This window comes from Populus nigra, chromosome 10 (genome assembly GCF_951802175.1).
Source record: "Populus nigra chromosome 10, ddPopNigr1.1, whole genome shotgun sequence".
Taxonomy (NCBI): domain Eukaryota; kingdom Viridiplantae; phylum Streptophyta; class Magnoliopsida; order Malpighiales; family Salicaceae; genus Populus; species Populus nigra.
This window is the reverse complement of record NC_084861.1, coordinates 7,688,837-7,710,691: the sequence shown is the minus strand read 5'-3', so window position 1 is coordinate 7,710,691 and position 21,855 is coordinate 7,688,837. Positions and strand designations below refer to the sequence as shown.

General features: G+C 35.6%; 2 protein-coding genes across 2 annotated transcripts; one reads left to right on the top strand and one right to left on the bottom strand.

Annotated features, from left to right (window-relative positions):
- Window positions 1-1,340: 1,340 nt before the first annotated feature.
- LOC133704456 (pectinesterase inhibitor 7-like) lies at window positions 1,341-2,247 on the bottom strand. The gene has a single exon (XM_062129279.1). It carries the CDS (start codon window positions 2,166-2,168, stop codon window positions 1,530-1,532), a length of 639 nt encoding a protein of 212 aa, XP_061985263.1. The 5' UTR covers window positions 2,169-2,247; the 3' UTR covers window positions 1,341-1,529.
- Window positions 2,248-15,981: 13,734 nt separating this feature from the next.
- On the top strand, window positions 15,982-20,431 carry LOC133704512 (endoglucanase 8-like). The gene is made up of 7 exons (XM_062129351.1): window positions 15,982-16,240; window positions 16,343-16,750; window positions 17,602-17,694; window positions 17,807-17,968; window positions 19,206-19,317; window positions 19,618-19,781; window positions 19,991-20,431. Exons 1-7 carry the CDS (start codon window positions 16,013-16,015, stop codon window positions 20,312-20,314), a joined length of 1,491 nt encoding a protein of 496 aa, XP_061985335.1. The 5' UTR covers window positions 15,982-16,012; the 3' UTR covers window positions 20,315-20,431.
- Window positions 20,432-21,855: the final 1,424 nt, after the last annotated feature.

Below are 21,855 nucleotides of genomic sequence, written 5' to 3'. Positions count from 1 at the left end.
TGATGTCTAGCTCCTTGTAAAATTCAAACTTGACTGCATATTGCTATCAACTAGTTTGACCGAAGGTCAAAGGAAGGTATCTCGACGTGATGTAGCCATCATTAGAAATCAGGCGGGAAGAAAAGGTGAAGAAAGAGATTGTCTCGAGAGAGCCATTCTCATTCATATTTCAGATTAATTATTTTGTCGATTTGTCTGAAGTAAATATCATACCGTAAACGTAAGTGAAGAAACATAATCATTGAATTAAATGTTGACGCATATGCGTACGTCTCCATTGCATATCCAACCATATCCTTGCTCACGAATATTGGTTGGTGGAAATTGCAACCACGACGACGATGACCAATCATATCATTATATTTTTATTTTTAAATCGTATTTACACTGCCTAATTATAACTAAATCCCAAATCAGCTCTTCTATATTGTTAATTTATTTATATGTCAACAAATGGTGATTTATTATTTAAGAAAGCAATAATTACCCACGATCGATGTGTCGGTGGTGACAGAAAGCATTCTTTTAATTGTGGCATTTTTACATTACTTCTTACGGTGTCTTCTCTTTTTGGAACAACTTCCTTTGATATCTAAGGATATTTTTATCTGTGAAACACTCCAACGGGGAGGCTAGCTAGGACAGTAAAACGATCATAGCTGACTTCCATAAATAGCTTATTAAATTATTATTAATTATTTATTATTATTGATGAATATTCCAACTCTCAGTCTTGCATGATGAGATTGTTTTGCATTATTCTTTTACAAAGTATATTATTTTGAAAAAATATATATTTTAATATAACAAATAGTTGTAGTAAATAGTAATGGAGAAAAATGACCACGTTGAAAAGGTGAAATGACGTCATCTGCAAGGTGAGATAATTATAGAAATTATATAATTTCTATGATTTTATAATACATTCAAAAAATTATTATAATTTATTTTTATTTTTTTCCTGTAAAATTTAACATAAATCGATTATATTTGTATTGTATAATTCTAAAAATAAAAATTATAGTTACTAGCTATATATCTTCAAGATAAATAAAGAAAACGTGTAAAATAAAAATAGTAATTGAGATGAAACAATTGTGTATATATCTGTATTTTAATTTCTTTTGAGAAAATTAACTTCTCATTTTAATTTTTAATTAGCATTTATATTTTCATTAATATACGTACCTTTTGATTTACATCATATTGTCGTCTCTTTTTTAGCAAATTTTATGAATTAGAAAAGACACATCCATAATATATATATATATATATATATATATATATATATATATATATATATACAACTTGAAATCTTAATCACTAATAACAGCTGCATCAAACATTTAAAACCAAATCTAATTGCAGAGTAATGCACATATACATGATAAACAAGGGCTCGGTCAACATCTAAAAACCATAAATCCCTCTTTGCTTTCCCACTCTGGATGACACTCACACCGTCACACGCTAATTCTATATCCAAATCTAAAGTTTATTTATTTTTTAAATGGGTATATAAATATCTATCATGGCGTTCCTGCGGCAGCAAAAGTGTTAACCAGAGCAAGAGCATTGCTAGTAAATTTCTTGGCATCCGCAACGCGGTTACACACCTCCGTTTTCACAGCCCCGTCCGCTACGTCCTCAAATCCATCCGTACACGTCTCCTCATCTGTCAAAGCCGCACTCATCCACGTCTGCACGTTACTCATCTGAAACTGAAACGACTCTGCGGACAGCCCAGCTGCTCCAACTTTCCGCATCTGCTTCAACGACCCACTCATCTCATCAACGGCGTCTCCCATGTTGGATAAGCAGTCGTGAAGGGCGGCCGTGGCACGGTGATCGCCTCCGAAGTCTTCATGGCGGGTTAGGTTGGATACGTAGGCTGCCAGGCGGCGTGCTCTTGAGAGGCTGACGCCGATGGCCACGCGAGCTAGGCGACTGGGGCTTTGTTTTACAGCACTGGCGTAGCGAGAGAGGGAGGTGTAGCAGATTTCGGGGTACAATGTTGCGCCGCAGCTTGAGCGAATGTAATCTGTGCCGCTTGATTGAGAAAAGGCGGGGTCCGGTGAAGCGACGGTTGAGATTGGTTGGGAGTATAGAAGGAAGGTTGTTAGGAAGAAGGTGAAGAGTAGCAGAGGGCCTGGCGTTTCTGATGGCATTTCTTTTAATCAAGAGATTAGAGAGTGGATTGTTTCCTTTTCTTTTTCTAGGGATTAGTGAGTGAGGACTGGAGAGAGAGAGAGAACCTGTGTTGACTGTGATGATTTTGAGTGCTTAAATAGGCTCGAGTCTGCTGGAATTACCACTCTATTTTATTAATTTTTATTTTATACATATCCTCCTCGTGATTTTATGATATTAATACAATAATCCTATAGTATTTTGGAGTATAGGAAGTAAGTTTTCCCTACTTAAATTGATTATTTTTTAATATTAACAGCAATGAAATATTTAAGTTGATTTTTTCATATAAAAAATCCCTTATTGATCAGTTGCTAAGAAGAAAAAAAGAGTACTAAGAATATTTATATCTTTAAATCAAATCGAAAAATTAATTCGATTGCAATAGATCATGCTGAACACATTCCTGTCACTGGTTGGTGGAAACAGGGATGGAAGCATGATACAATTTCAGTAGGGAAAAAATAATATTAATATAAAACTAAATTAATTAAAATTCTAATAGTCTAAAAATTCTAAATTTATAATATAAAATTAAAAAATTATATATGTTATAAAAAGATGCTCAATAAAGTATTATTTTTTTTTATAATTCATAATTGCTCTCTACAGGACTTCATATGCCGAAACATTATAATTTTTTTTTATTATCAACACTTTCAATTTTTTTTTCAATTTAAGTAACAAAATAATCATTCAACTACTTATCCTCATAGTTAACCATAAATTATTCATCTCAACTAACCAATACATAGCCATAAATTATTTATTTCGTCAATTTCTCACAATCTTTTAAAAATTGCATTAAAAATCCACCTACAACTAAATAATATAATAAAATCAATTTCAATTTTCATCAACACAACAATACATATTAAATACACATAACTAAATAATTAATAGACATTTACTTTATTTCAAAAGTTCTCATTTCCTCCTCTTAAATCATCGGGTCTACTTTCACCATTACCATCTAATTTTTCACGCAGTTCTTTTTCTCTTTTATTCTTAATTTCAATTCTACCATCTCCTTTCATTTTCAAAACACATCTATTTTATTTTTATTTTTTAATTTTTTTTGTCCATCAAAATCCGTTACTGGTTTCAGCATCGTACAAGCAGTGTGGCCACCTGTCCACATCGACCTCATGTTGTCTCCTGTCCATTGGTGGAAATGACATTACCATGTACCTATATTATAGCTGCATGCATGATAAACAAATACAGAATAATGAAATGCTACCGTCGCCTTTGCGTGCGGTCTTACGAACGACCGGCAAAACCTTGTACTGTACCTCCGACACTAAGAATACGCATGGCCCCTACTCACCTTTGCTTTATTGATTATCAATGGAGCCAGTAGTGCGAGAGCGAGCAGCGTCCTTTTTCATTTTAAAGTTGACAACCTTTACTCCTTTCCCTTTCTCCAGATCCTGTTGGTTCTCCACGCCTTACAAATTATGGCTGCAAGTCTGGCTTCTCGAAGGGCGCCTGCCATGACGATGATAGATGACCACGAAGTATTGAGATGAACACGTGACCGAGGATAAAACAGCCATGTGAAATTCGAAGCTTAACCTTATAGATTTGCCATGCATTCACAAACCAGTCCTGTTCTGGTGAAGTAGGTCGAAGTATGAGGAAATTTCGGAGACGAGATTCTGTACATAATTTATGAAGATAAATTGTGCAATTAGCACTTAAAATTAAAACTAGTCGACTAATTCAAATAGAGTATTTCATTAGAGTACTTCAAGTTTTCTTCTTCTTCTTCTTCTTTTAATTTCAACGACTACGGTAGGCAATCACACAAAAAATATAGGAAATTTCGGGTCCACGAAAGTATTAGGTGTTGATTGGGTGTGCTGACTTGTTTAGTTAGTGCAGCGTGGCATCGATGGGGGATTCGCCGGTTTCGCCGACCGGATTTTTTATGGGAGGTTAGCTTTTGAACTGCAGTTGGGGACCCTTTTAATTACTGGCCCATTCGCCCACCAATATGAAGCTTGCACCTTTTCTGTGCCTTTTGTGGATGGCGGTGGATCCCGTCCGCCATTTCGCTCGACTTGACATCTTGAGTTTCAGCTCTGAGCATGGGATGGTCAAAAGCACAGATTTTGGGAGCTATGAGCTAAAGCAAATTTGTGACTTCCAGAACTCTTTTAGATCCGGACCCGTCAAGGAAGAAAAAGAGAACAAGTTCTTGAATTTATACTGTTAAAGTTCTGCTCTCGAAAATTTTATATCTGCTAGTACGGTACCGCTTTTTTTTAAAAAAATATTTTAAAAATATGATAAAAATCATATTTTTAAAAAATTAAAAAAATTATTTTTGTTAAAATTTAATATGGTTTAGATTTTTCAAATTGTTTTAATATATTAATATTAAAAATAATTTTTAAAAATAAAAAATATTATTAATATATATTTTAATATAAAAATTTATTTAAAAAACAATAGTTACCATGATATTATATACATGCTTTCTATTTCCCAACTCCCGCATCGCTCCTCTAGATTTAGGTGACAAGTAAACGGGTTAGACACGGGATTTCTGACAAGTTTGGGCCCTACGGGCTCTAAGGTCGCGTACAAAGGGCCTAGTGAGGAACGACCCATGAACACGCTACTTAATATGGGCCGCTCCAAATACTGGGCTAATAGCCCCAAATCACAAGACCCAATAAGAACTCCAAACTCGGTCCCATAAAACAATGACGAAAGCTCTTCCAAATCAAAAACAACTTTTACATCCATGCCCATGTCCCGCTTGGCCTCCAATATTTTTAAAAAGACCCTTTACATACATGGCCGTCACCTTGTGCTCTCTCTGTTAGTCTATGTATCTATTTCGCTTTAGTTTTTAATTTTTTTAATGTTTTAGTATTAAAAAAATATTATTTTAATATATTTTTAAATAAAAAACATTTCAAAAAAGACATCTAAAAAAAGTTCAGAGTTGTGTAAGAACGCATTTTACCTGGCTTATGAACAGTACCATCTAGGGAAATCATCTCTGGTAACAGACAAGAAAGGAGAAAAAAAGAAGAAGAAGATTTCTTTTTATATGAGTCTCTCTCTAAAAAATGGTTAATTGTTAACTTAATTATAGAGTATCTCCTACCCTCGACAAATGACTTATGTTGAAAGTCCAGACTCTTGGTGAGTCCAGATTCTGAAGTTGATTAACTCGTTCTGGCTTAGCCTAGTTCCAATTCTCTCAAATCGTCGTTCTGGCTTAGCCTTGTTCCAATTCTCTCAAATCGGCCTCTCATACCTGACACGCTCAAGCCTACCATCCCAACAAAGAAGTTCGTCAACTTTTCAAAATGTATGCATCCCACAAGTCCATCGATAACAATGAGATAAAGAGTTCAGATAGATCGTGCCTCGTCAACTTGTATATGCACATCCATAAATGTTTCTCGGCTGAATATTTCAGCAATAGAAAGAATTGATTGATTTTTACTCGGTCCTTCAGCTAGGATTTGTAAGGGCGGGTGACATTCTCCCTGCTGGCTAGTTAGGATCATATTCATTTCAATAGCAGTAGGGTTTCATTTCAGGACGGGCACATATAATTGCAAAGGATGCTAGGGTTTAGGGTGTGGTGGGACAAGGGAGTAGAAGGAGGGACTTTCGGTCTAGTGTAGTTGATTTGACAATTAAAATTGCATTGATAGATTGATTCTAATTCATTACTTTATTTTCTACAGTATCTTTGGTTGAAAGTGAAAGAAATGGCTTTCTTTTAATGAACTGGAGGTTTTATATCCAATCTGACCTTATTGGCCATGACCAAGTTTCTTTGAAATTAATCCAATCTCGGCTAATTGAAGGTTTCGAAAATATGTAAAATTGCTCCAAAAATCTTTGTGAAAAGCATTTGTTTTTGTTGAAAATTAAGGGCATTGTAGAAAATGCTCCCATCCCATGGAAATCGATGCTCGTTCACTGGGCAAAAGAATCTCCATAAACAATAAGAGATTTTACGTGCACAGGCATGGGTTTAATTTGCCTTTTTTGGGGGGAACGAGTGAACTATTTTTCTTATTTATTAGAGACACGAAGTATAGAGAGAACAGTACTTCATTTCTTTGTAAGCTGGATAAATGCTGGCTTTGAAAGGACGAGGTGGGATCAGTCAGAATGCCAGCCATATCATTTGAAAATACGTACTTGTCACGGGCGAAACGGCGCAATTCATGACTCGATTCAAATAGTTTTGATACTCTTCAACCAGGAAAAAAGTAAAAATTTTGATACCCAACAAGAATGATATGATGCATGGACAGGAAGAGTAAGCATAATCTTCACTTAAAGCATACGTAATGAACTGTTAGGATATGAATTGAAACTATCTGGGGCCCTAGCACCTGGTCTAGCTAATAGCTGAGGTTCAAGTTTTCAAAAAGGGAAACAATCACATCTTCAAAATAACCTTGAGAATGAGACGACGCCATTTTTCCATGATTTTAGCAGCAAACTGTTCCTTGGTACTCTAAGCACAAATGCCCCACAACATCATTGTAGAATGTCAAGAAAGGGAGATCGTGATCCCGAATAGTCTCCCTTGATTAAGAATTTCCTGTAGTTTTTGAGTAATGTGGATAAACTCCTTGGTTTGGGATCGATAATATCAATTACCAACCTACACAGTACTCTTGGTGGCGGGTTTTGTACAACGGGAGTCGCGAGAGCATTGACTTGTAGTAGCTGGGCGGTGAGAAAACTTCGGGTTTTACTTGTTTTATAGGTGGCGTTGGGAACGTGTTTGGAACGTGAAGATTTATTTATTATTGGTTTAAAATTTCTGGATTGTGTATATTATTTTAATATATTTTTAAATTAAATATATTTTTAAAAAATAATAATTATCACAATAATATTAATCACTAATTGCAAAAGTTAAAATCTTCAATAGATCGCGTAATTAAATAACTCAAAAGTAAAAAGTGGAATGCTAGCGGCACTCTTTCACAGCCGCTAGCGACCCTCGCGTCCATAGAGTGAATACGTTTCAATTAATTTCTCAAAGGTTACTGGATAACCGAATAAACTGGTTTTTCAATTTTCATATACTAAGAAGTAAAAACTTAAACAGAGAGAGAACACTGATATTATCTCTCCCTCTGATCCTATCTTACGCACTTCCAAGTCTTTTAACGGAGCAGCCTTCACTTCACATGAATACCATCTTCTACTATCAGCTTGCCTTGCGCCCATGGATCCAACCACCTGCCCGCTGTCTAGTTTCATGATCATATCTTTGTTCCCTTAATTTGATTCATCCCTCTATAGTCATTATCTTTAAAATTAGTCACGGGTGAGAAACTCGCCTCCGATTTTTAGTTTCAATTATGTTGATTACAGATTTGGAGAATTGCCCATTTCTCACTGAAATTGGACGTCTTTTATGATACTTGGTGGCACCCACATGAAAAAAAAAATGTTCTTCAAAAGATGCTTGATGGAGACAAAATTGTGTTAGATTCAACTTAGGGTTCACGGGCAAAATTGGCATTCGAGGTGGTTGAGCAAGCAAGGGAGCGGTAGTGGCTGCAGCGGTAGACGTACGTGACTTCATGGGTTTTGAGATGGGCGAAGATAGAATTTGCATTGGATATTTGGGAGATCTCCTTCGAGTTTTTGTTATTTGAAACGTGTCTCGTTATTTGAGGAGAATGTTCCTAGCGGCGTCAGGAGAGGCTGCGGCTAACATCCCCACGAGTTACTTAAAATTTGTGTGTTTATTTTTGCATTATAATTTATTTTTATAATTTTGATATATTAAAATATTATTTTAATATATTTTTAATTAAAATATATATTTTTTAAAAAATATCACACATTACATTATCAAAAACAAATAAATCACATTACCAATCACAGGATAAGTTTTTATACAATAAAAAATATTTAACCGACTCATAATTGCATTTTCACGTGGAATATTATCATCTCTTAGTAGACAACACGCTTCACGAAGCTTGTGCTTTTAATATATATATTTTTCTTATGACAAGCTTACCTTTTAAAAAATGTCGTCAGGACTTTTAAATTTGCTACAAAGTTTCCCGTTTTTTTTTTTTAATGACAGCATTCTTGAAACTGTTTAATAGTTTTTTTTCTAAAATAAAAAATATTTTTGAATTAACTTTCATGTTAACCAGGACTACATCTCTTTTTTGGGTGATATTAAGAGTGTATTTTTCATGCATCTCTAAACCCATAAAATCAAAGAATCAGACACGTCTTCTTAATTAATTATTAGATTAACTACTTAATATAGAAAATTACAGACTTATCCATGAACTCATTATTTTTTTCTTTACATGTAAAAGAAACTCATGTGCAAAGTAATAAAACTTGACCAGGTTTTACTTCCAAACTCATAGCTTTAATTAACTCGTCAATTCAAGAGTCAACTCGTCCAAACCTATGATTTTGGTGCTAGGCCCAGTTCATCCTCGACTTGAGTCTTGTAACTATGCTCCCGTGGCAAGTATATTAGTTTAACAAATAAATATAGTAATTATGAACAAGTTTCAGGTTAAGTAAAATATGTGGATTATCTAATATATGAATTTGTTTCCTGAATTGATAGATAAAACTTCTATATTCAATAATTGACAAATCAACTTAAAACGAATTAAATGACTCTGCTGGTAATTAAAGGTGGACCGTAGTATTTTGAGACATGGTTTCAGTTCTTCGAGCACGCAGCTCATTCTGCTGTTGCGTGTTTAAAATTTTGACAAAATTACTTTGTAAAATATTTTTTATTTAAAAATATATTAACATAAATAAATAATTTTTTTTATAAATATAATTCAACTGTAATCATATACACCCTCTAAACTTAGTAACACTACAAGGCAATTGCTCATGTACATGACCCTTATAAAATGGATAAAATGGGGCTTCTCTTTTGCAATAATTAATTATATATAAAAAAAAAATACTAAAACAGATCAGTCGATTACATTGTGAATTATCAACGGTGCAATCCATAATAAAACTATTAGACGAACTTGGATTTAGGGATATGAGAATCTTTAATTTCCATTGAGCTTTTTAGTAATCATATTAAAGAATGGTATTAATCGGTAATTTAATGTTTATTTTCTTACATATAATTATAAACAAATCTTTTAAAAAGTTTCTTTTGGTTAAGGGGCTTTTCAAGTTTTTGATATTTTTTTGTGCATATTAATTACTTAAATGCCTCTAAAAAATAAATTCTTTTTACTACAGATACAATGTCATTTTAGGTTTTTTTGCTTTTATTTTTTTAGGGTTAGAGGTGATTTAGTGTTTTAATATCTATACATTAATATTAAAACTCGAAAGTGGTTGGTGTCGTCCCATAGTCTTTGTGTGGCGCGTGCGGTGCCAACACAACACCGAATGCCTCCCTCTATGATGATTTTCGATGCGTCTCACCACCCTCATCATGATGGTGAGGTGTGTGTTCTCCGATAGCATATAAAGGAGCTTCAATAAGGAGTTTTCTTGTAACATCCCACATCGAAAGAAAAGTGTCCAGAGTGAGGGCATATTAAAGCAGTTGGTATCTAGGACGTGTTTTGGGGCATGTGGGTTATCAGGAGCAAAATCGTGAGGCGTAGAAGTCAGGTTAGGCTTAGCTATAACGAACAATATTCTGCAAGGAGGAGTGTACCAGGCCTTACATATGGTATCAGAGTCGAGGATGGCTCGTTCTTAAGATAAGGGGATTGTAACATCCCACATCGAAAAAAGAGTGTCCAGAGTCAGGGTATATTAAGGTAGTTGGTATCTAACCTTGTAGGATGCGTTTTGGAGCCCATGGGCTACCAGGAACAAAACCGTAAAGCGTGAAAGCCGAGTTGGGCTGAGCCATAACAGACAATATTCTGCAAGGGGAAGTGAGTCGGACCTTACATATAGTATCAGAGCCGATAATGGCTCGTTCTTAAGATGGGAAGATTGTAACATCCACATCGAAAGAAAAATGTCCAGAGTTAGGGCATATTAAGACAGTTGGTACCTAACTTTGTAGGACGCGTTTTGGGGCCCGTGGGCTACCAGGATTAAAACCGTGAGGCATGAAAGTCGGGTTGGGTTGAGTCATAGCGGACAATATTCTGCAAGAGGAAGTGGGTCGGGCCTTACATTTCCCCTTCCTCCCTCTCATCCTTCTCTCCACCTAAAAAATTGTGCTAGCAATTAAAAAAACAATAAAGTCTAGCTATTTGTTTGTTAAATTAAGTTAGTTCTTCATTTTTTTGATTGAAATATTTTTTTTTGTGAACTTAATTTTTCTTTTCGAGTTTTCCCTTTAGTTCAATATTTTTTGATATTTAAGGTTTGACTCTGAATGTTTTGATTTTTAATTTTGATTCTTAGTTTTTTTATTAAATTTTAATTTATTTTCAATTTCTTCCTTAGATTTTTTATTTTTCAAAAATCTGGTCCTCATTCTCGTGATTTTTGTTTTATTTGTTAATTTGTATTTTTAAAATTTTTTTCATTCAATTCTAAATTTTAGTTTATTTTCTCAATTCTTTTTTTCAAATGAAATTCTTGTTCTCCTAATTGTTATTTTTTATCCTTCATTTTTTTTATTTCATCATTTGACATTTTATTTTTTAAGATTTGGTTTCCTTGGTTTTTCTCACTTTTTCTAGTCTTTACCTAAGAGTCAATCCGGGACAATTATTGGGTCATGGGTCGAGTGGACTGGATTGAGTTAACCGAAGTCAACTAGATCCTTTTGTTTTATAAAAAAATAAAAAAGATACCATTTTTTAAAAAATAGAAAATTAGTAAACAAGTTTTGATTGGATTTATCCCGGGTTAATTGAAACATTGGTCATCTCAGGTTTTTGATTGAATTACACTGGATGAATTCTCCCTCAATTTCATTTGAAACTCGGGTCACTTGGGACCTGGGTCAACCTGTTGGGTCAAGCCAAGTTTTTAAATAGTTAATTTTCATATGCAGTGCTTTTAGTTTAGTCACTACTTAAGATTATGATTTGAAAAGTTAATACAAGTTGATGTTGTTTTCTTTTCCAATTACATCCTTTAAAGTTGTTCATTTAATAAAATTAACTTTGTTAATTTTTTTATTTTTTTTCAATCAGGTTATTCCTATCTCATGATCTTGTTGAGGGATTTATCAAGGTGACTCATGTTTTTTTAAAAGTTGATTTTTTTTATCTTTCTTTATTTTGCCCTTTCAAATTCAATTCTTTTTAACATTAAACTTTATTTTTTTATATGTTTATTTTTTTATTGGATTGTCTTATCCGCACGATACTACTTGCGGGTTTTGAGCTTTGATGATGCTTTATTTCTTAGTATTTTTTTCTGATTTTATTCTTTTACAATTTAATTTCTTGGGTTTGACAATCATTATTTTTTTAGTTTTTTTTCTATTATGTCTAGGAGTTGTTTTTTTTTCATCATTTAAAATACAATGAGAGCACTCTAACATCAGATTTTTACTGTACAAAGAAATTGGCCCATTAATGTAGTTATAGAACTGTACATCATCAGAGTCCCTGTGGATCCCGATCGCCCACAATCCACACTGAGTCACGGAGCAACCTCCTACGAACAAGTTCTTAGCCCAAGTCAATAAGTTGTTCGAAGGAGGTTGCTCCGTGACTCTCAGTGTGGATTATGGGCGATCGGGATCCACAGGCTTTTGTACCTTGGGGTACTGTCTACTTAGCAAGTTACCTCATTCTCAGAAAAATGTCATCCGCTCATCAACTCTTCTTACTTTTATTTTTCCAGGCTTTTGTACCTTGGTGTCGACGTCCACTACAATGAGGTTACCTTCACATCTTTGAGATAGTTAAGCGAAGGCCTCCGATCTCAAGGGATCCATGATAATTTATATATATATAATTTTAAGATTTAAATTCTGACTAGACAGCTAAGAGACTCTTTTCACTACTAAAAAATTGAATCTTTTTAGCAACTATTTGCAGATAATATTAAAATTTGTTGCTAATAAAATTTAGTGAGAGAATTAACAACAAATAATCTTAAAAGCAAATAATAAAAATTAATTTTTTTACAACGAATTATCAATTGTTGAATATATAAATTAACAATGAATATTTTATTGTTAATAATCGTTGCTAATTAGTAACAGATATTTCGTTGCTGATCAGTAACGGATATCAGTAACAGAATATCTTACTAATTAACAATGAAAATTTTATTATTAATATGTTGCTAAATAATTTTTAATTTTTGACAGTATGGCCAAACCCACAAGTTAATTAAGCTCTTTACCCTGTATGATACTACAAAATTCTGCAAACTGCACGCAAACTTGTCCCAATTCCACACCTTTTCATATACATTTGCAATTAGGGATAATTACGGAGGTTTATAAAGGCAGAGAATGTATCATTTTATATATATAAATACTGTGTGTTTGTGGCGGACTGACCTTAATACCGGATTAATTTTTATATTTTTGTTTAATGACTGTACGAGAAAACTTGAGTATCTGACAGGGATTAAGCTACACACACCAAAGCAGCTCGGTAGATATACATTTCTTCATGATTTATATTTCATTTTACTTGCGAAGAAGGGAAAGGAAAATCGCTGATGGTCATTTGATGGCTCAAAAATATATAATCTCTGGAGTCTTTTGGCTTCAATGGAGTCATTACGTCGAATGAAGCCGCTGTTTCTATGATGAGACGAGGACTTTTTGTTCACTACCTAATCACTGAACACACATGACATGGGCACGGGTAGAGTTTTGTTTCAAGTTGGATTCACGGGATCAGACAGTATATGATCAGTCATGGAACCGGCGAGAATTAACATAGATGCGTGGTCACGTTGAACTGATCACGTTACGTACACCAGAGAAGGGCAAGTCGAAAGGGTCCTGGAGACGAAGTACTTAGTTTTTCTTTCAGTAACTTGATTGTTTAATGGAGTCTGGCCAAATAATAACTGGATTTGATAAGCCTATCATATCCAGACATGATACGCTATTTGCTTCCGATTTCATCACGGGCTAATAGTTTTAGAGACACCGAGATTTTGGGTTTATTTAGGGCTCCGAAGAAAATTTGATCCTTTGAAGCTTCGCCTTTTTCGAAATAACACCGGGATACCACGAGAAGGTTTGAACAGATACACTAACAGGAACTGCATCATGCGGTTCTGCAGGCCAAACTGTCAAGAATCAGGGGAGGACAAGTATGTTAAAATTACCTGGTCTAGCAAAACGAAAGTGTAACTCAGGTTAAACCAAAGTAAAGTCACTGGGATAAATATAAGAAAGAACCCAAAATTCACCTGATACAAGGCAAATCAATCATCATTAACATTATATATATATATATATATATATATATATATATATATATATATATATATATTAATTCAGAAGGCAAATGTACTGTTTCAAGTACTGTGGCTCTACATTTGACCTGAGTAGTCACTAAAGAAGACCATTTTTGTAGACGAGAGGAAGACACACTTGCCGTCACAAGACGGCACGCTCATGCTGGCGCTAGTTATTTCATTGTCATTCTTTTACTTTGGTGTGTAATTCTTTTCTTTCAATTTAATCTCTATTTATTTTTTTAAAAAAATCTTTCATTTAAGCCTGAATTCCATTGACCCAAGCCCAATTAAAAGCCAACCAGTGAGGAAATAAGGGCAGTGAAAAAAAAAATTTAATCAACCCGGTTAGTGCATTATGTTTATAATTTAAATTGTGATTCTTTAGTTAAACCCAAATTTGCTGGGAGTTCGTTATATCTCTGTATCAAAATTAAAACAATTAAATATATCATACTTATTTTTTAAAGAAATATACTATATTTTTAAATATTAACCAAATTGCTTTTTGCCTGTGAAATTGATTGAGTAAATTCATGACACCTCCTCCGAGATTAATCAAATGATCGGGTAAGAGGTTTAGACAATGACTCGCCACGTTGATTTTAATGGCATTATCAAAGGATTTTCCATTACCCGGCTACATTCCAAGAATTCAACTACTAAAACAATAATTGCACGACCGTTATTAATTTGAATAAGATGAGATTGCCTCTCAGAGAGGGCTGGGGAGAGTCAAGGACAGGGAAACGAAGGGTTTAGAACGAGCTTTCTCACCAGACTGCCTCCCATAATTTGCCTTATTTCTCCCCTGAAGATCGTAATGCCGTTGCGTGATTGAACTTACAAGTCTAATTCGTATATCCTCAATATTTTTCTTATCATGGTTTGGTTTGTGCAGAAGTCCATGATCGTAATCTTTTCAATTATTAAATACACTCGGAATCCAATCTTGTAGGAATATATATACTCTGTAACAATTCAACTATAGTTCATTGAGAATGTTCCACGATTCAATTTACGTTGTGGGAAAAAAATTCCATCAAAAAGTGTTTCTTTTTAATAAAATATTTTACAAATAAAAATATCAATCACATAATACACCTTTCCATTAATTTTTTTTTGGATTCAATAAATAATGATGTTGAAACATAATCAAGATAAAATGGCAATGATTATATTAATAATAAAGCAATGATGGTTTAAATAATGATGGTGATTGTGGAATGATGCTAATTGTGATTATGTTGAAATATAATCAAGATAAAATTTAACAAGTCTTTATTGCAAATCTTAATGAAAATTTAACACGACCCGCCGCCCAAATTTGAGAGTTTAAATGGGTTCATTATTTTGTTTCTAGGATTTGATTTTATGTGATCCCAATCATGATTTATTTTAAAATTATACTGGGTCTAGCACTCCGATGAGGGCTAAGCGTACAAAGAAAGCTCTCCATCGAGCTGTATTGAATAGAACCTAAGCTAGGAGACTCAGTGATAACCAGAACCATGGGTGCAAGCCATAGGACCACATGATCTAAACGCACCGCTCACTTATTTTTCACAAGAAAAATTATTAATCTGGATAGATAGAACAACTTTCCAGCGAAACTCAACAGAAAACTCACATGTCTCCCTTCCCCTAGTCAAACCTCTCTGATGCCCAGGAATGATCATTCCCTATCTTCTTCATCATCAACGTACAGAACCCTCAGGCTCAGGCCATATTTGATCCGCACATGCCTGGTTCAGCTTTCTCAAGTGTTTCATTCATGGCATTAATCAAGGAAAGAGAAAAGCACTACAAAGCAAGCCCTATGATCGAGCCACCATCCTCAATTGGTTTCAAAACTCGATGGAGGAAATCTGTTTTTCAACAGCAATTATTAAAAGTAACCATGCCTATTCTAAATCAAAAAGTAACCACGTCTCAGGCTGGAATCATGCGAATCTACCACCAATCTGAAAAATCAAAATACAAGAAAACTTAATTTAATAGTCCCCTAATAAATTTGGTGCTTCTTTTTTTAACCACACCGAAATTTGTCGACATCTTCCTCCTAAAATTATCTTAGCGAACAGAGAAAGGATTACCGCCCTATGCACTCAACTATTCATTCTAGTTCTTATCCACGTGTCGACCATTAATGGTTCGGTGGACGATACATTTCATCAATCCTTCCATGGCAATAACCCCACCGAACCTCTTCGTGGGTTTTCTTGTTCGGGTAACCGCTTGCCCAGTAACCCGAATTGACCCGGTCAAGCATGTTTTGCATCGGGATCCTAACTCCATCCAGTAATGTCCATCCACGTGGTGAAGATCCACTGGTCCATAATCTGGAATCCAATGACAACACTTCCCTTTTTTTTATTTCTTTTTATTTCTCTTCTGGTTATAAAATCCACGACACTCCGCCTTTCTACTCTGCTCCACCCTCAAGAAAATGGCGCGAAAATCCCTAACAACTTCCCTGAGAAATCTTCGCGTCAATGCCGTTCCTTTCCTCGTGCTCCTCTCTCTCCATGCAGTCATCGGCAGTGGCCATGATTACCATGACGCCCTCCGCAAGAGCATTCTCTTCTTCGAAGGCCAGCGCTCCGGCAAGCTCCCCCCAGATCAAAGAGTCAAGTGGCGCCGCGACTCCGCCTTGCATGACGGCTCTACTGTTGGCGTAATTACTCTGAACTCCAGCGTTTTTCTTTAATGTACATTGCTGCATTGCTTTAATCAGCTGCTTATTTTCCTTCATTTCTTGCGACATTCTATTTTGCAGAGGGATTTGACGGGAGGATATTACGATGCCGGGGATAACATAAAGTTTGGATTCCCAATGGCATTTACGACGACATTATTGTCATGGAGCATTATTGATTTCGGAAGGAACATGGGGCCGGAGTTGAAGAACGCCGTTAAAGCAGTCAAATGGGCGACTGATTACTTACTAAAAGTAACCGCAGCACCTGACGTCGTTTATGTCCAGGTAGGTGACGCGTATTCGGATCATAACTGCTGGGAGAGGCCGGAGGACATGGACACACTGAGGTCGGTGTATAAGATCGATGGATCCCACCCGGGATCTGACGTGGCAGGTGAAACAGCCGCTGCATTGGCGGCCGCGTCCATTGTATTTCGTTCACGTGACCCTGCCTATTCTAGGTTGCTTCTCAATCGGGCTGCTAGGGTACGTCATTTTCAAACTGGGCTATGCTAGCTCTGGCTCCTCTTTATTTTTTTAGTGTTTGTAAACTGTCTTCTTGATATTTCACTTTCTTCTCAATTAGTGATCGATTCTAGATCTTTCACCTTGTTTACTGGCTATAGCCTGCTGTTTTACGTTTATATTTTTGAAAATCATCTCCTGGTTTACAGCTAGTTTTTTTTTAAAATACACCATGCATGATTGTTAGCATTTTACTATAAGAGATATTGCGTTATTTTCTAGCAGCAAGAGTAGTGTCTTTCTTTTGGAACACACTGGGTTTCCTTGGAAATTTGAGTGGGGGTGGACCATAAAGATTAATAAAGGCATATTAATGTGACTAAAAATTATCCTGAACTGGGCTGTTTGTTGATAATATCTGTACCTTGTGTGAATATGTTTCAATGATTACTGGCATGAAGCATGAACTTTGAAGTTGTACCAAATAAAAAAAACGATGCTTGTAAAAGGACAAAGGTGGAGTGAACTTAGATTTGTGCCACCGCATGTCAGATCAATTATTTTTTTTCCTTTTATATATATATACACGCCCAGCTGTTCACATCAAGTTTGATTGCATTGGAGGACAGTGAGATTTATTCTTTTATGCTGATTAAAAAACAAAAGGTTATTCTTTTGATATTATTATTCGAGAAAAATGCACTAGATCAGTTATTTTAAACATTCGTCGCTAAACTTGTTTTGGAATTATTCAATCACGGGTTGGTGTAGACGTGTGGTAGCAGTTGTCATTTTAAACGAATGCACATTTTGGAAATAGAGCGAGAAACTGACCGTTTTGTGGGTGTATGTGTGAAACGGTCACTTCGTAGGTCTTCGACTTTGCTGACAGACACCGTGGTGCGTACAGTAGTAGCTTGCGTTCTGCAGTGTGCCCTTTTTACTGTGATGTGAATGGTTACCAGGTAAGCAACAGCCGTACCACGTACTGAAAACCAGCCGTTAGATCAGCATGTCAAGATAAAATATCGGCCCAGGATTAATATTAATGGTGAGATTTCGAATATAATATTGCAGGACGAGTTGCTCTGGGGAGCAGTGTGGATGCATAAGGCCTCGCGCAGGCGCAGATACAGAGAGTATGTAGTGAAAAACGAGGTAATATTGCATGCTGGAGATACCATCAATGAGTTCGGGTGGGATAACAAGCATGCTGGCATTAACGTCCTCATTTCCAAGGTAAGAAAAAACCCTTACGAAAAATTTAACTTTTCTAGCTCTCAATATTAACCAGTAGTTCCTGCTAATATAGAGTATCATCTTATTTTACGAGAATATCGATGCTTTTAAAATGCCCGCTTGCTTATCAAACCCCTGTCTTGTCTAGGTTTTATTGTTCTTCATTTTTTTTTAACAGTCTTGTTTGTCTTGCGTTTTTGTTTGCTACACGGGGATCGTTCTTTCATCCTGAACAGAGTTATAAAATAAAAAATGTACGGGTATCATGTGATGAAGCATAAGCAAAGAACATCTTTGGTAGTGTGGATTCCGCACATCGTTGGACCCATAAGTTCAGATAAACTAAAAACAGTGTAAAATGATATGCTAGATATCTACACTGGCTTAAATAAAAGCCTAGATCGAAGGGAAATGAAATCTAAAAACTCGAATCATATTATTATTGTGGGGTCATCAATATAATTCTGACCCTGCTAGCTAATTTTTTGATCGTGGTGAGCATATGAAAATATGGGAAGTGAATATAAAATAATATGAATAAAAATGATAAAACTTATTAATTTTGATGATTTCACATGATTAGATTAGAATTTGGTTCTGGTTTTCATGTGCGCTGGCACCGATTTTTCCTCGGTATAATCCGTGCATTCCTCAAAGCATAAAGCTACAAAAAAAATAAAAAAAGCCATAGAATTAGGAGCTTTAATTAGAAGGGTATAACTGTCTTTAAAGTCGGTGAGAATTGAGAGTCGTTGTGTCCTTAAATTAGAGCCAAGTCACCACAGTCCAAAGGTGCCAACGTGAAATGCCCTGAAAGTCTATGTGTTCGTTTTTCAAGATCTGAGCTTTTCGGGGGTCCCAGAATCACTAAGATAGTAAGTTCCTGGTGGATGCATGTGCCGAAAAGCTGGGTCTGTTGTTCTTCCCAAGCTCTCATGAGCCCGTTATCTTTTCGACCCCCACCTTTCTTGAAAGTGATTGTGGCAATTCCTTGATGAGCGATTCCTAGTTTCAGTCTCCCAAGTTTTAGTAATTCTGATAGCTGAACTTTCAATATTAAGTTACTGGAAGTAAGGAAGAAACTTAGAAAAAAAGAAAAAAAATCATCTATGCTCATGAATAAAATTGTGGGGTCTCGTAACATGATAAGTAAGGCAGCAAGTGAACCTGATATACCAGACAACACCATACACAGTTACAGCATTAATTTTTTTTCTGTTAAATTTATATATAACAGGAAGTGTTAATGGGAAGAGCAGAATATTTTGAGTCTTTCAAGCAGAATGCAGATGACTTTATTTGTTCTATATTGCCTGGGATTTCTCATCCTCAAGTTCAATATTCTCCAGGTATTTTACCTTCATATGTTTATAAATGGATGCAAATATTATATAATCACAATTTTTCCCTGATCATTTTGACAGCTAAATCGCAATACATTTTAGTATCTTCTTTACTGTGAAAAATACCGTTATGTAGGAGAAGCATGTGAATAAGTTTGTCATTTATACGCAGTAGTCAGAGAATTAGTGCTTTTTCAGCAAAGTTTTTGTGCAATCACTCTGTTTTGGGTTTGGAATATTTTTTCTACTTTATTATGGGCGGCTAATAGTTGGCTTGTCAAAATGTATCTGTCATGATTGAAAAAGGCGGGCTGATCTTCAAGGCTGGAGGGAGTAACATGCAGCATGTAACGTCTTTGTCTTTCCTGCTTTTGGCTTATTCTAGTTATCTAAGCCATGCCAATAAGGTCGTGCCATGTGGTGAGACGACAGCTTCCCCTGCCCTTCTCAAGCAATTGGCCAAACGTCAGGTAACTTCTTTTTTATCTTGTTCTCCGTTAACCAGATAGTAAAAACAAAGGACCCGTTCTCCAATCGGCATCATGATTACATCAGTCTGCTTTAGGATAATTCATGGGACAGTCGGTCCGTCTATCAAACTGGCTTTAATCATAGAGGAGATGCAAAATAGCAAGGAAAAACCTTGTACGAATAATTCTTTGGTTGTGGGTTGTGGCAGGTAGACTACATTCTTGGAGATAATCCACTGGGGATGTCATACATGGTTGGATATGGTCCACGTTATCCACTGAGGATCCACCACAGGGGCAGCTCGCTGCCATCAGTGCAGGCGCACCCCGCTCGCATTAGGTGTAAAGAGGGGTCGCGCTATTTCTTAAGTCCAAATCCAAACCCCAATGTGCATGTGGGTGCGGTTGTTGGTGGGCCTAACATCACAGATGCTTTTCCAGATTCCAGGCCATTCTTTCAAGAGTCAGAGCCCACGACTTACATCAATGCTCCCTTAGTAGGCCTACTTGCATACTTTTCAGCCCACCCTTGATTTCCGGAATGGAAAGGATCATTAATTCAGTGGTGTGCAAAATGGTCACCCTACCAATTATTGTCAAAGATTCTAATTGTCCCTAGCTAATGAAGAAGGAAAGTTGATTCTGCGAAACGATGGCGCTTTCATTTTCTCCTTTGTTTCTGTCCTTTGGTAATAATTGAACATCAAAGATGCTATGTTCAATGGCGAAGCCATCTAGATGCCAGCCAAATTACCATAATTGAAAAATTATAATATACTAATAAATTATTGAAAACTGTTAAAACTCCAGCAATTGGGATGGCAAAGGTACACCCTGAAACAATAGACTGTAAATTAAAATCTAAAAATAATATTCAGTCATAATTTACTCTTTTATATATATTTAATATAAATTTTAGGAACAATAGACTACCTTTGATCGTAATAGCCGGAAAAGAGAAAAGTCGTAGCAATAACATTGATTCATGAAAACTCTGGCCATCTTAAGACCAAATGTTGTTGGGACTGTAAATTTTGCAAACAGTCTTCCATTTTCTGAACCAAGTTTTTCTGGTCTGTTGAGACCAGAGGTGGAGTTGGTTAGGGACTATTATTTCTGTCAAAGCTCATGGAAATGCAGGGGCACTCGGTGCTCAGTTTTCTTTTTCTTTTTTTCCTTGGCCTTTGACTCCTTTCCATTTTCAATATATATTTAAGCACGGACTTGTCATCCATCTGCTCCTCAGGTTGGTGATGATGAATCTGGGTAAGAAACAGAAGTGAACCGCACTAATTAGAGTCCACTCGTGTTGTTGTGGTAAAGAATGGTGATTAGGGTGGAGTCTGTGTGGGTATCAAGATTCATTGCCTGATCTGGATCTGGGCAAGTCGGGTAGTAACTCAATTAACCCGATTAAAAAGCAGATTTTTTTTTTAAAAAAAAATTTTTGTTCAAAAGATGTTATTTCAGCGTTGTTGTTTTATTGAAAGAGAATCACTGAAGTAATATCGTTTTGGGCAAAATTGTTTTGAAATGGACACAGCCAACCGTGACCTGGATTGCATCTAATAACTATCAGATCTTGTTTTATCTTGCCATGATAATATTGGCATGCTTATTAGATTGTCCTCCTCCTTTCTAATTGTTGCACAGGTTGCCCGGAAGAGCGTTAACTAATAAACAAACCAGCTGGTTGTGAATGCTCAATGTGCAGCGCAGATAGCAAAGCATTCTCTCACTCTTTGTTGGCAGAGGTTGGTCGAGATGTGTTTCACATTCAATGCAAATTTCAATTTTGTAGCCAGCAAATTCCTTTTTCCTTCTTGTTTTCTTGTTGGGTATGGTTTTGGTGTCTCTAATTCCAGATCTGCTAGGACAGTTGATGCAGACGGAAGTTATGTGGGACAGTAACAACATAAAATCCCAAGAAAAAAAAACTTTAAATATTTAATGATGGAAAAAGGTTGCAGTTTGCATATCAGAACCTAAATTCCTAATTTCATTCTTAAAATTAAAATTTATAGTGGTTCCAGATGAAACTAAATTCACAATTTTATTTTTAAAATTAAGTCTT